This window comes from Dermacentor andersoni, chromosome 4, assembly GCF_023375885.2.
Source record: "Dermacentor andersoni chromosome 4, qqDerAnde1_hic_scaffold, whole genome shotgun sequence".
Lineage (NCBI taxonomy): Eukaryota > Metazoa > Arthropoda > Arachnida > Ixodida > Ixodidae > Dermacentor > Dermacentor andersoni.
In genome coordinates, this window is record NC_092817.1 from 171,448,587 (window position 1) to 171,464,280 (window position 15,694).

The 15,694-nt window shown below is 44.7% G+C and overlaps 1 protein-coding gene across 2 annotated transcripts in view; it reads left to right on the forward strand.

Moving 5' to 3' along the window:
• Positions 1 to 15,694, forward strand: part of LOC129386602 (uncharacterized) — a 97,862-nt gene that overhangs the window by 36,261 nt on the left and 45,907 nt on the right. The window contains exon 3 of one of the 2 annotated variants that reach the window (XM_072287571.1): positions 12,685 to 12,993. The exons of the other annotated variant lie outside the window; for it this stretch is intronic. Coding sequence (XP_072143672.1) covers positions 12,685 to 12,993 — 309 coding nt within the window. The remainder of the gene's footprint in view (positions 1 to 12,684; positions 12,994 to 15,694) is intronic. 2 annotated transcript variants of the gene reach the window in all.

Sequence of the window (15,694 nt, forward strand, 5' to 3'; positions counted from 1 at the left end):
ACGCGGCAGGGGGCAGCGTCACACCGGCCTCGGGAATCTACAGGGTCCACGTCCGGTGCCCCTGTAGAAACCCCAACCGCCCGCTTGGTGGCTGCAGGAAGTGCTGCTCCATCAGCAACGAAGAAGGGCCAGCAGACCACAATGCCGCAGGGCCCGAAGTATAACCGTATATCCCGGCCCGAGACGCGCGTCTCGGCGCCTGGCTCTCGATCGTCCAGTGCCTCGGAAAAGGCGATGGAGGCCGATCCGAAAACCCCGGCGTCATTGACGCCAAAAGACCCACATTCCTTGGAGCGCTTACAGAAGAATAAGCATATTATACCTTCGCTGAGAAAAGGAAAGGTAACCTGAACGGTTACCGTCTTTCATAAGAGTAATCAGCTTTTAAATACATGTCACCCACAACTCGTAAGCTCACACACATAAGTACTTTTTTTCCAATCCCAATAACATGGCTTTCATTATTCATTGGAATTGCAGAGGCTTGATTCCCAATTTAGGTGACATCAAAGACATTATAAATAAGTTACCAGTGGCACCCTGCCTTCAAGAAACGAACCTAGGACCCAAGCCTACACATTTTCTTAAAGGCTTTACAGTCATAAGAAAGGACCGCGAGCACTCCAGTCGTCTATCAGGAGGTGTCGCTATTGTCGTTCAAGGCGGCATCCCTACACGGAACGTTTCACTAAATACTGCATTTGATGCAGTAGCTGTCACCGTTTTAACTTCACCATCTGTTCGTTGTACATCCCTCCCCATACCCATTTCACAACTCGAGACATGGAAAATTTTATTAGCCAGCTGCCGGAGCCTTTTGTTTTAGTTGGAGATTTTAACGCTTATTGCACTCTTTGGGGCAGCGATAACAATGAACAAAAAGGACAACATATCGAAGATTTTATTTTGACAAACAACATCTGTCTTTTAAATTTAGGTGCGCCAACTCATTTTTCACCGATTTCACGTACTTTTAGCTGCATTGATTTAGCATTTTGCTCTCCGGATATCTTTAGCGATTTTAAATGGGACGTACTGGAGAGTCCATATGGCAGTGATCAGTTACCTGCTTTAATCCACCTTACATCAACACTACCCATTATATGCCACAAACCACGCCACTGGAAATTACAAATGGCCGACTGGGCTGTTTTTACGGAAAATGCCAGGCTGGAGGAACTTATTTTAACAGACCTAAGCATTGAGGAAATTAACGAAAAGTTTACCAATTTCATAATTTCTGGAGCTGAAAAGGCCATTCCGCAATCTTCTGGCGTGGTTCGGAAAAACCTGAATCCTTGGTGGACACGTGAATGCACCGTAGCAAAAAAGCAGCAAAACAAGGCCTGGAGAATTTTACGCAGATGCCCAACACAAAACAATTTTCTCAATTTCAAACAAGCCAAAGCGAAAGCTCGATATATTCGGAGACAGGCGGAAAAATTGTCTTGGCAGAAATATGTATCTACAATAATTAGCAACGCCACATCCAAAAGGATGTGGGACCAAGTCAGGAAGTTTAAGGGGAACTACTCACCATACACGATACCCATACTCACACCTTCAGGCACTGAGACAACACTACAAGAACAAGCGAATATACTTGGGGAACATTTCTATAACGTCTCTAGCTCGGCTAATTATACAAACAGGTTCTTAAAATTCAAACTGTTGGCAGAAAAAGAGAAACTACCAACTACTTGTATGTAAAGGGACGAATACAACGCTGCCTTTACGTTACAAGAGCTTAACAGGGTTCTCTGTGTTGGCAAGAAAACTGCAGTAGGATTCATTATTCCATGCTTGCACAGTTATCCCCAGCAACCGTAGATGCTCTCCTTAAATTTTTCAGCAAAGTATTTGAATCAAGAATCATGCCAAAAGGGTGGAAAGACGCAATAGTTGTGCCTTTTTTAAAAACAGGTAAATCCCCCACATCCGCAAGCAGCTTTCGACCCATTGCCCTGACAAGCTGTTTGGCGAAATCGTATGAAAGTGTCGTAAATGTCAGATTAACTTTCACGCTTCATATACGGAATTCCATTGATTTTCATCAGTGCGGCTATAAAAAAGGGTGTTCAACGACAGACCACCTCGCCCGACTTGAACAAGAAATGCGTGAACAAACAGCACTGCCTGGCAGTGTTCTTCGATTTAGAAAAAGTGTATGACACCACGTGGAGGTTTGGAATTTTACGTGACCTCGCCGCGTTAGGAATCCATGGCAAAAAGCTAAACTGTATCGCAGATTTTATGTCCAACAGAACATTCCAAATGCGTCTAGGCACTGCGCTTTCGCGCACATTTATCCAGGAAAACGGCGTGTCACAGGGTTGCGTACTTAGCACAACACTCTTTATAGTAAAAATGAACTCTATCAACAAAGTCATTCCCACCTCTGTTATGCAGTCCATATACGTCGATGATCTGCAAATAGCGTCCCGCTCCTCAAACTTACCAACATGTGAAAGGCAGCTCCAGATAAAAATAATTAAACTAATGGAGTGGGCTGAGAAAAATGGCTTCCGCTTCACTACTCAGAAAACTGTCACAGTGCTATTTTCGCAAAAACGAGGGTTGTACTTAGACCCGGATTTAAAATTTAATGATGTTGCGCTGCCGGTAAAACAAGAATATAAATTCTTGGAAGTAATCTTTGACAAAAAACTAAACTTCCTTGCCCACATTAAAGCACTAAAGATTAAGGCAAATAAAGCATTGAATATCCTCAAAGTGTAATCTCATAAGCACTGGGGTTCCGAGCGAACGTGTCTTACGTATTTACCGGTATCTTGTTCGTAGCCTTTTAGACTACGGCTCCTTTGCTTACGGCTCAGCCAGACAGTCCTACATCCAACGACTTGATCCAGTACATAACATTGGACTGCGACTGGCCAGTGGTGCCTACAGAACGTCACCTATTCAAAGTTGTGTGTAATGAACCCTCATTACAGCAACACAGAGCATTACTCACTTTCTCTTACGTACTCAGAGTTCAGTCATCACCGCAACACACTTGCTACAACATCCTCACCTCACACAATGCAACTCACGCCTACACTATACAAATAAACCGAACATGATTAAGCCGCTTGTCCTGCGATATGAGGAATATGTCCGGGATTAAGACATTCCTTGCGAAGTGCTCCGGGTTGCCAGAAAGCCAAAGCGTTTGCCCCCTTGGCACGACTTTCGCCCGTTGTGTTACTGGACAATAACACATTTAAAGAAGAAAGACACCCCACGCGAACACATTATACAAGGATTCCGTGCTCTTCAGGACAAATATCAAAGCCACATAGAATTTTACACTTATGGCTCTAAAACGAAAGAACACATAGTTGTGGGGGTCGTAACGGAAAATTGGGGAAAAAGTATTCGGTTGCCACAACAAGCCTCTCTTTTCACAGCCGAAGTTTTCGCTATATGGGTTGTTGCTAAAAAGATTATTGCTGATAATCACAAAAGTGCAGTCATATAGACAGATTCTTTAAGCACACTGAAGGCTCTACACCTGAAATCTGAGTGTGAACCCCTGATAGGAGGCATTTTAAACGCGGGGGTGCTTAACGAATACGGGAGGCCAACTCGTTTCTGCTGTGTTGCAAGCCATGTTGGGATACCAGGTAACGAAGCAGCTCATAGATGTGCATCGATGGCAGCGTACAAAGGGTTAACAAACACAACACTTCCATACAAAGATAGCATCCGTGCAATTAGGAAAACCTTAACGTCATAATGGCAACGCAAATGGGACCGTTGTGTCGACAACAAGCTACATCTCACTAAACCCATAGTTGGCGAATGGAAGTCATGTTATCATCAGGAGCTGTTCTTCGAAGTAGTTTTATGCCGACTACGCATTGGGCACACACACAATTACTTACTTACGAAAGAGGATATACCAACATGCGAGAAATATCAACAGCCACTAACAGTTATGCACATATTACTCACATGTACACAGATTGAAACACACAGCGAACACTTTTGCAAAACTTATATCATTTACACATAACTTTACACCCTGCTCTAATTTTAGGTGATGATCCGCTAGTCCCATTACGTGACGTCCGTAAATATCTACACGACACTGGACTTTTACATAAAATATAGATTATTAACACTGCCCTTTCCTTCATAAACTGGATTTTAAAACACCTCATGTTTGGCGCAGCATAGCCTTAGCCGCTTTTGCGCCATTAAAACCCCCTTTAACTAACTAACTAACCAGTGTCATAAGAAAATTACAGTGCGTTGTGAGAAATGTGCCATCAGAGCTCGAAATGAATAGCTGAAATTCAATCACTGTAATAAGGAGTGTATTTGCCTACTGTCCTATATGTAGGACGGCACAAAACCAACAATTACACAAATTTTCTATCAATGTATCGCTGATGCTGCATTCTGGATTCTCTGAAGGACTTATTACTAAGCACTACATTAAAAATTGAGCTGTAAAATTTATACTTATAGGGGCTAATTACGTTGCGCCGCACGACCATTAAACGATGGGCATTTAGGTTTGAAGATGACCATTAAGACCAAAGCATATCATGTATAAGGTTAAAAGCAAGGAAGTTGTATTCGCTACAAAACGCCATATTCGCCTGAAATTTCAACACGTACATTTATGAATACTCCGCACCCCTAAAACATTGTCCTAAGGCTGGAATATGAGCGTGTGCAGTCTTTAGCAGCGCCTGAACTAAGCATGGTGCCGTGAACTAAGACAAGGAAAGGCAAAAGTTTTGTGCCGCCACTCCAAGAGACTTGGTTTGTCGGTAGCGTTCGCGAGTAGTCCTTACCAAGAGGCGCTAGCAGGAGGCGTCGCAGGATCAGAATGAATGTTACTGATATATTACAACTTTGGAACAAGAACTGCACGGCATTAGAAATGAGTCCCCGGAAGTCTTTCAACAAAGTTCATTTAGCACCAATCGCCCTCGAGCACTGAAGGGTTAACGCACGGCAAAAACACGCGCCACGCTGGCACGAAGCAGACTCTCAGTTGGCCTAGAGTGCCGCCAAGTCAGATGGTGGTTTTTGCACATGAAACCCCGTGATATAATTACCTTTATTTCAGTCCAGCCAATAGATATTGCCTCAAAGTATGATCCGTAACCTATTTATTATACTATTGAGAAGATCAGGTAAACAATGGCGGCCAAATTTCGCACGTTTCATAGGGTGAAGTCATATATCTTGATATCTTTGTTGCCTCTGAAAGCTTTTTCTTCCTCAGGAGCATTTTACACCCACCATGGTTGTGTAGTGGCTTTGGCATTGCGCTGCTAAGCACGGGGTCGCGGGTTCGAATTCTGGCCGCGGCGGTCATATTTCCATGTGGACTAAATGCAACAATGACCTTGTGTCGGGCATTGGCTCCACAGTAAAGAACCCCAGACGGACAAAATTAATCCGGGGTCCTCCAGCACGGCGTGTCTCGCAAACATATCGGGGTTTCGGCATAGAAATCCCCAGAATGAAATCTTTAACGTTAGTAATTTCTTCCATTTCTCACTAACTTAGGTGCTACGCTCTAATTATATGAACTGTTTCTGAATGGGCAATATTTACGTTCGAGAAGACATCTATATATGCTTAATAATTTCGTTCATTTTAGGCGCATTATTCGTAACAGCACGTTTAATATTAAGATTGCATTTATTAGTCATTTTCACTCTCCCAGCGCAGCTCATCCTTGTCTTTTTGGAAAATTCCTACAAATTTTGAACGGGTCACTAGATGTGGAAGTTCTTCAGGATACCTCATTTTTCGTTTCTCATTTTCCCTTATACACTACAGCAACCACTCACCACCGCCAAATCTCTTCTTCAACGCTTGCAGTGATTTTCAACAAACCTTTTATAAAAACTCCCAACCGTATATTAAATTCTGCTTGTTACAAACGCTAAAATTTACCTGTTCACAACTTCTATATATTCCCATATATTCCCATTCATGTCGTGGTTCTGGCAATAAAAAAGTTCGACGCTTTACATGTATTCATTCGAATAGGAAAATATGAGCTAGCATTGAGTTACAGCTTCCTCTTAAGTGGAAGTTTAGCCCGGGTCTCCTATCTAAGCTTATAATAATGGAGAAATTGTTTTTCCTGGCAACCACTTCACTGAATTCGATGAAACCTGTTAAATTCTAACGAGAAAGTTACAATCTACTCACTACACAAGAAGCAGTACTGTTTGTTCCTTTCTCACGTCCTGTTCTATTGCGTTGTTATCACTAAAGTTAAGGCCGTCATTGTCATGATAAATTCCAAGCTCTAGAATGTAAAGCAAAATTTATTATTAGTCCTTACTGGTCATTACTAAGCATAGTTAGTCATATCAAACTAATTGTATTCGTTACAGGTTGTCGTTAGGCATATTGGTCTTTTTGTAGTCGTTACGAGTCATTACAAGTCATTTCAGTCATTATTAGTCATTACTGCTCACTAGTAAGCATGTTTATTCATTTCTAATCAAGTGTAGCCGTTACAACTCGTCGTTAAGCGTATTGGCGATTTCGTAGTCATTAGTAGTTATTACAAGTCATTTCAGTCATTAGTAGTAATAACTGATTATTACTAAGCATTTTAGTAGTTAGTAATCAATTGTGGTCATTACAAGCCGACGTTAGACATATTGGTCATTTAGGAGTCATCAGTAGTCATTATTAGTCATTACGAGTCATTATTAACCTCTACCAAACTTTATTATAACGTTATCATTCACTAACTTTCACTATCAATGGTTTTTCATTCGTTAATATGTCCCTAATCTGTCTTTATACGGCGTGATGACTCTTCTGCGGACACAGCGGTGGTCAGGTCTACTGACGCAAACTTCCCCATGAGCCTAGAAAGGTCTCGCTTTAAAGGGCCCTAACCAGGCCCCATAGCAAATTTTGGTTATGCGCTGGAAGTTGTTAAGTGTCCTCAAGGGAGCGTTCTGCGGCAAACATTTTTCAAATCGGCTCATTAATGGCCGAAATAGAAATATTTCAGTGCCGCGAACCCATGATTTCCGCAGACCGCATCCACTGCCAAGCAAGACGCTCTAGCCACTCGCCCCGCCTTGGCTACACAAGAGAACTTCCTTCCCTGCGTTATGCCATACCGGACCTCGAGGATCGCGTGACGCATACGTCACGGGATCCGCCTTCATTCTCTTTTTTTGCTCCTCGCTTTTCTTTTGGGCGCTACGCACTTCAGCCGACGGCGTCGCGCGCAAGTGTTGTCTAGCTCGCGCAGCGCACGATTTTGCTCGCTTTGCACAAGGAAACAGGACTAGTGGTATAATTCCGTGCTACACGAATACTGCGGCAAAACAAGCGGAACGCAGAGAGTAATCACGCGCTGGAACATGGTAGAAAATGGCAGTTTTGGTACCTGCGCATGCGACCGCCCGACCGTGGGAACAACCAGAAGTGCAAGTGCATCTCTTTTGTTTCGGTGCGAAGTAAAACCAGAAACGCGCAGACATTCTGTTTGTGTGTTTTATTATTTCTCTAAACGTCAATTTGTCAATTCAAGAAGCAGATCGCACAGATCAAAAATGTTGTCTGGAATAATTCTCGAAGTCACGTGTCAGCGCGAGCGACGTCACACTGCTGGCACGATTACGTAGGCGCAGGGACACGAGTACGTCACCGCCCGGCTTGGAGCGCGGTCGCGGCGAGGGAAAAAGAAACTGCGTTCGGATTGAAATTTTGGAGCCTTTCGCGGCGGGTAGCGATGTGATTCTTTGCAAACACGATCGTTAGGGCACATTGTATGCTCTGCGCTCTCGGCTCAAAATGGCGAGACCTGGTGAGGGGCCGTTTAAAACTGCATGAAAGGTAACTAGATGAAAAAGGAGCTGGTGCTCAAAAATTTCATCTGGAAGAAAGCCGAAAAGCAAATTCCTAAGCGCACAGCCATTGGGGGCGAGGACTTACGGAGTCGCCATCTGTCGGAAGCGCCTCCCTTGCGGGATCGCGCGGCGCGCTCCTCATAGGTTTGTCTTACGGCGCTGAATAAAAACACCACGCGGCTGCCCTCCTGTACCTTTCTGTAAGTACTCTCAAAACAAGGGAACTTTAGTACTGTCGAAATAATCATTTTGGGCCGTCTGAAAGCAAAGAATCGCTTACAGACGTCATCTATTTACCAAATACGTACAGTGAAAGCCACTGCGCGTGGTCGCTGCGATGGAGTCTTTCGAACCGGCTTGCGTGAAAGGTCGGCAATCGGTGAGCGCAAACTATGTGAAATATGTTCCTATAGTGGGCGGTCTGTATAACCAAATGGCGTGTAACAGAACGAAACCTCAATGCAGGCAGCGATCGCACGGGTTCGCGGCGACCGACTGCGCGTCTGCATGCATGTCCGCGCACAATGTTTTGCTTTCACTTAGAGCGTTTTCACACAGTGCTGTGATATCTAGGCTGCAGAATATAAGCATTTGACAGTCCACAAGCAAACATTGTGGCGTGGATGTTATCAGAGCTGTTAAAAAACAATTTCGTTTTAACAAGGGATTTCGACGCCTACGGCGACTGTGATGTGCCGTCGCGACGGTTCAATTTTTTTCTTCTAAATTCTTGGACCTTTCAATATTTATTAAGATGCGTCGCACCCTATGTACTCTGCGGGCGATATTGCACTGCTTCTTTTTTTCGTAATGCAGAGCGTTAATTCAAAACACAGACATGAGCATATGCCATGCCTTTGTATCATGTGCTTCTTACCACTCCCTTTTCATTCCAGTAAACTTGCCAGTGTCTAGGATCAAGAAGTTAATAGACCAAACCGTCATGGCATTAGCCGGGTCGCGGGGGTGAGCGGGCGTTTCAGTGCGCGTTTTCTGCTACTCACCGAACATCGCACTCCCAGCACCGTAGCAGAAATATTCCTCGTGTCTGTGCTTCCTGCATACATGAGTTGTAGCCGATGCCTATTTGCCGGTCATAGGTTCCGCGAGCCAAGCTTCACACAACTTCTTGTCCCGCGGCTACGCGTGAATAAGAGTGACACCTGCCTCCATTGCGTACGTCCGGCACTGCGGCACCAATCAGTAGCCTGCCATGTTGCACGCCTCCAAAAGCAACCACTACCTATTACAGTGATTGCAAATGTTCTTAAGCATATACCCAAGGAGGGAAAGCCTGACCACTTAATCATAACCGCAGCGCAGGTGGGACTTAAAACTTTCGTTTTCAGCTCGCGTCGGCGCTTCCAATGCAGCCGATGCGGCCACTGTGTCGACGTGATCCCTCATACCACGTCCCGCCGACGGTGGCGCCAGCTTTTCCAGTGGTGGAGCTTGTCCCCAATAGTACTATACGAGGTTCCCGTTTGGCTGATTAATCAACTGGGATCAAAACGTAAGCAAGCTCTCTTCAAAGCAACAGAACAAAACTTTAAAAGGCGTACGCATACCAGACAAATGGCGGCAAAGTAGAATGAATTCAAGTTATAAAGGTAAGGGGGAAATATAGAATTCACTCATACAGACGTTTACCACTACATCGGTTATATACAGGTTAGCAATGCAGACGATTAAATTGAAGCTGCAAGCATGCACAGAGCGTAATGGCCTATTGGGAGAACTTAAGCATGGCGTCAGAGTCGGTAGGCGTCTGGATGACAACTTATTTGTCCTTATTCAGTTTATTGCTGTATCCAGAGTGACACGGAGGCCATTATGTGCGTTTCCTTTACCTTACAGGAGCCTATGACCACGTAGGCCAGAAAATGTTGTGGGATATTCTGGAAGGGGAAAGCTTAGGTGACGACTGTACACAAATTTCGAGAGATATTTACATAGAAAATACAGTATGTGTTGGATGGGAAAGAATGAGGAGCGAGGAGAAAGTTGATAATCAACAAGGGACTGAGGCAGGGGGTCCCTTTATTCCTACTGCTGTTTACGATGTACATGGTGAGGACGAAAAGGGCGTTAGAAGGAAGTAATACCGGGTTTAATCTCTTATACAAACAGGCGGGTAGAGTAGTAGAACAGCAGCTTCCAGGTTTGTTTTATGCGGATGACCTTGTGTTCATAGCTAACAAGCAAAGTGATATGCAGCGTTTGGCTAATATCTGTGCACAGCAAGGCGATCAGGTAAGTCTGAAATTTAGCGTTCAGAAATCAGGTGTTGTGGTATTCAATGAAAACAAAGAACACAGTAACAACACAGGGCCAGGAAATGTCTCGCGTAAAAGAATATAAATACCTTGGTACATGGATAAAAGAAGGCAAGAGATATATGGAAACACAGAGAAAAAACAATAACAGTTAAGGGGAAGAGAAATGCGGCCATAATGAAACACAGGGCTATGTGGATACAATGGGTAGAAGGTGCTCCGGAGTATGTGGAAAGGTGTAACGGTTCCAGGACTTCCATTTGGAAACGCGATTGCTTGCTTGAAGTCAGGGCTAAAATCTGGACTCGATGACCACCTAAGGAAAGTGGCACGCCTCGCATTGGGCACTCACGGGAAGACTACAAATGAAACTGTGCAGGGTGAAATGGATTGGACATGTTTTGAAGCGAGGGAAGCTCTAGGTAAAATTGATTGTGAAGAACGACTGAGGAATATGGAAGCAAATGAGCTGGGAGAGCGTTCAGGTATTTGTACAGGAACAACATTGATTCATAGTAGAGGAAAATGACTAGGAAGCTTACCAGCAATCATGTGACGGATGTGGTGAGCACAAAAGAACATCACTTGGAAACTCAGGGAGGCTACGATAATCTCATGGGTGGCGGCAATGGAACATAAACTTGCTACGAGTAACTATATAAGAGCAAGGAATTAAATCGGGACAGAAGCAATTTATGTTAGCTTAAAGGGAGTGCCTTTACTTATCAAATCGAGATCAGATTGCGTTAGAGCACGTACTTATAAACCGAAATAAAACAAGGATGAAACATGTGCTTGCTGTGGTAAAGCTACGGAAACGATGGAGTATGTTTTATTAGTATGTGAAGATATCTGCCCAGTGGTACATTTATACCCGTGTCACACGGGCATTTGGAAGGCCTTCCAACCGATAGTCAAATGACTCAAAGGTCAAGTTCGAGCTGCACACGGGCCGTTTCGAAGGCCGCCGAGTCAATAGTCTATCGAGTCAACGGAGCACCTTACAACTCTATCGAAATCTCGATGGCCTTTGAGCAACGGAACGGAAACAGCGCGTACATGCCCTCTCGTTCACAGTGTGCTCGTACTCACGGCTAGAAAAAAAACAAATCAAACCAGAATGCTCTAAAAATACTATATATGAGTGTTATTAATTATTCAATAAAGCATTTTTGCCACTTGACATGTGCGAACACACACCAAAATGGCAGACGCATCAAGTGGCGCTAACGTTGTCGCAGTTTCACTACTCAGCAACTTAAAAACTAAACATATATGTATGGCGATGTATAAACAAATTCTTTTATTGTATAAACAAACATAACATAAATTATAGCGCCTTTAAGAGGTTTTAATGTTGTTAACTTTTCGTCACATAAAGAGGAAAATAAAGATCCGCAGCGCCACACAATTTGCGAGAAACGCCTCAACCACTCAACGGCCTTTCAAAAGTGCCGTGTAGCAGCGCGACAACGCCTTTGAGTCGATAGAGTTGTGGCGTTCGAAGGCCGTCGACTGGAAGGCCTTCCAAATGTGCTCGTGTGACACAGGTATTAGGCACCGCTGGCCTCCTAGAAGCCCTTGGGTTCAGTGAGAGCATGGTGAAACCAAACATGTCCGCAAGAGAGTAGTAAGAGGCGATTGGAAGATAGGTGGAAGAAAAGTAGGGAAAGGACAAATAATGGAAGTCTACAAAAACAACGTTCTCAAAAGTGGTTCAGAAATACGTGTGAAGGGAATTCTTCGGGGTTGTTTTCTTTTTTCTGCTTTCATCATAGGTGGGACATTAAGCTATACACCAACAAGAGCTTGATGGCGCCACCTACCGGCACAATTCTAAAGAGGACGCTCATAGGATCCATCCAGCTTGAATAGCCGGCGGACCACTCACGTGGCGATGCTTGTACAAGATTGGCGACTGGCGTACCGGTCGACCACACTGAAAACCACTAGGTGATGTTCGGCCTGTATATGTTAGGGGTGGCCTACCGAGGAATCGAAAGCATGGTTCCGTTCCGAAAGCATGGTTCCGTTGCCTCGACCGAACATTTCAGACTCGCGGTGCTACAAACCATCGGCTCTGCCGACATAGGGTCACCCCGTGTGTTCCTGTTCCACCTTACATTTCTATGCGTAATTTCTTACAAGAAATTGTAAATGCAAATTTCATCTGTGTCTGCTTCAATCCACCTTAAGCTTTCAGCCAACCTATTAGCGGCAGTATTCTTCACTTGCGGATACCGTCTCTGACGGTGCTTCTCGGACGCCCAAGTAGGAAAAGAATACCTCTGCTCTTGAGATGGACCAAGAAGCTGTATCCTTACTGAAGTGCTACGAAGAAACTTTCTATCCTAAAATAGGTCAATTGTGCTTTCTACTATATCGAGGTAAAATGTAGCATTCTTTCGTTCGGAAAAGACAACGCTTGCATTTAGCTGTGTATTTGTCGTTGTTGCCGCTACAAAACGTAGAGGTTTGAACTCTTGTATAATACAGATACCGCTACTGAAGGCGGGGGTTTTCATAACCATGCATTTTTTTTCTTGTCGCAGTTAAGACTCCAGCCACGGGAGCAACGTAACCTCGATTCACTGATGTGCAACACCATGAGACGGATCTATTCGCTCAGCTGTTTTTACTTGACTGATTCAGTGTTAACTGATACAGCGATCACAGTTGCGGTCTTCTCAGCTGTCACTCGTCTGTTGCGGTCGCGACTCACCGAACTCTCTCTAGAGCACGTGCGACTGATCGATCTTTCCAAGGAAGCGTGTCCTTCCCTGGATGCTTTCATGACGGCAGTTTCGGAGACAAGCGCACTCAAGTGGCTCAAAGTCGTCAATACGTTCTTCACAAAGGAGGTAACTTAAGTGCGTGCCTGCGTGCGTCTGTATGTGTGCCTGTGTGCGTGCGTGCGCGCTAACAAATGTGACACAGTTGCTTAGTGGATAGGGTAGCGCTGAAGTGATTGCAGTCTATAACTCTCCAAGCGAAAGAATACAGCTGCACAAAATACTTCTCAAGCGCGCTCTTTTATCCCCGCGCCGTGTACTGTTATTAAAAGTGACAATAATAAAGTAACAAATTCTTGCGTTTAATTTCCCAAAGCCACACAGTGCGCCTAGGGCTCAGGAATATTTTCGGCATCTTATGCGAGAAATTTTTTTACCACGAAGCTGTATTGGCCACCTCACAATGGGTCTGTCGTGTCCACAGGCGAAAAACTCGGGAGGCGCGCGCCGCTGGGGTTCTTGCAGCACCAGCAGATGGTGCTCGCCTCCGCGGCAGCAGCGGCGCCGGCCGTGCGGGGTACCTATAAAAGAACCAGAAATGTCGCCTTTGCGCATAGCGTTCGCTGTACTTGTTTACCGGTAAAGATTACGGCTGCATTCGCTGCAGTCGCCGGGAAACGGCAACTGTGGCATACGAAGAAGGGAGCGATGTAACTACACCTCCGTAGGTAAAAGAACCCGCCTAGGAATCGATTTGTGGTGGGAAGGTGCTACGGGAAGGCCTCGTATAGTGAGGACTTCCGATGTCCAGCGTGCATACGAGGCGCGGCGAAAGTGCGGTTAAGTGAATTTTTAATCAGTCTGGTCCACTCTCTCTAGGTGCACAATGTAGCGGCGCAAGCCAAGTCGCGAGCCGTTGAACCGTTATAGCCGAAAAATTACGTAAAGTACATGTGAATGTCGCCATGTGAATGATTTGAAACTACGTTGCAATGGGTAATCGTCCTAGTAGTTCACAACTTCGCTGTCGAACCTTCTTAACAGCGTGGACTGGAGACCCGTTTTTGTCTTAGTGTATCAAATTTCCTTATACGAGGGCTTTTGTATTCCTTCCGCGTGCACACGTTGGAATACAGTCAGGGATGAAACCGGACGGCGGACGAGGGAGGACGTTACGGCCTCTAAGCGCAATGCTTTTTAGGAAAATTTACAGACACACGTCCCCAGGCGGTCATAATATGATCTAGTGTACCCCACTACATCGTTAAAGCTATGCTGGCGGTGTGAGTGTACTAAGTTATGATCAGTTACTGGTTGATGTGCAATTTCTTCGGTAAAGACCGAGAAAGCTAGCAGACTTCAAGTCGTCCTGCTTGTAATTCGCCGGTTATCGCACTAAATGAGTTGCAAAGCGCTAACGTTTTCTGTTTTCAGTAAAGTCATGAAATCATAAAGCAACTTGTCATAACTAGACACGAGTTTCTTAGGCACGAAAGATCGCTGTTTTAGCTGCCTTTAAGAGGCACAAGAGTTGCTACTGACCCATTTGTAGGCGCAAAAAACTGGCATTTAGCCATGTATAGGCTAAAAGAACTTCTCCTGCCCATCCGGGAATAACTTACGATTTTCCGAGAAATAAAGCCCACTAAATGCCTGTTTCGTAAAATTCACGTTGTTTTCGCAATACAATAAAAGGAGGTATCTGTCTGAAGATCTGTGTGAAACCTAGTGTGCCTAGACATGCAGCCACGGAAAAAGTTGTGAAAGCAGTGACAAACAAGCACCATCTCAAGAGGTCCGTGTTTCACGTTGTTCCTATTTTTGCTGGGTATCAGTTTGTAAGGGCAAACAACGCTCAGTATCCGCCGATGTTACCGGCACGTACTTCTCGTTCGGTACGTTTGATAAACTATCGCCCAGTGGAATTGCAAAATGTTCGCTGCTCAAAACCCGCAACAGTTCTTTCAACACCTAACACCTGATATTTTTGTACAAGTTAGGTTGTTGTTTCTAAATAGGTTGAATAGCAGCAGGTTCGTTAGGGATGGGGACGAACCTTTTTTTAAACTTCAAAGTTAGCCCTACACTCGTGGTTAGAATCGCAACAAGCCATTCAAGTTTCCAGATATCAATTGAGCCCACAAGTAGGTTAGGTCACCTCTGAGTGTATCTTCGCTTATAGCAGTTTCAGCCATTCGCACAGAAGTGCAGTAGCCAGCCGTAAAGCTGGTAGCAACAGCCTTAACACCAGCAATGTGTTCGCGGTAATAATCGGCTGCCTTCAGTCGGATTCCCCAGTGGGTTATAGCATTGTAAAGAAGACAAGACTAGCACAAACACTCAGAGTAATTTTTAGGCCCTGAAAATTGTATATAGGCAATAGCATCGAACTAGCCATTCATAAGCCCGTTGATGAAGCCAATAAAATGATTCTAGACATGATTTGTGCTTATATGTTAAATATGCGCCATAAGGAGGTAAGAAAAACAAACTAAGCATTCGGCCTGAAGTTCTGGTTACTAGTCATAAGTGATCAAACGAAATAAGAGCTTGAGAAAAACGAACATGGGCACGATCGCAGATCGTTGTTGCGAACGTGCGTTCAGTTTGCGTTCACTTTCGCCTCACGCGATTGGCCTAGGATTAGCCGATTCGGCGGCTGACGACTCGGCTAATCCTAGGCCAATGCGTGAGAAGGATACGCGCGTTTCGAACAACGATCTCCGATCGCACCTCAGGTCAACACATTCTAAACCCCCATTCACAGTTGGGAGATTTTCGGGTGCTGATCTTGTCGGCGACGGGAAAACTTGCTTTGCGCCAGGCAAAA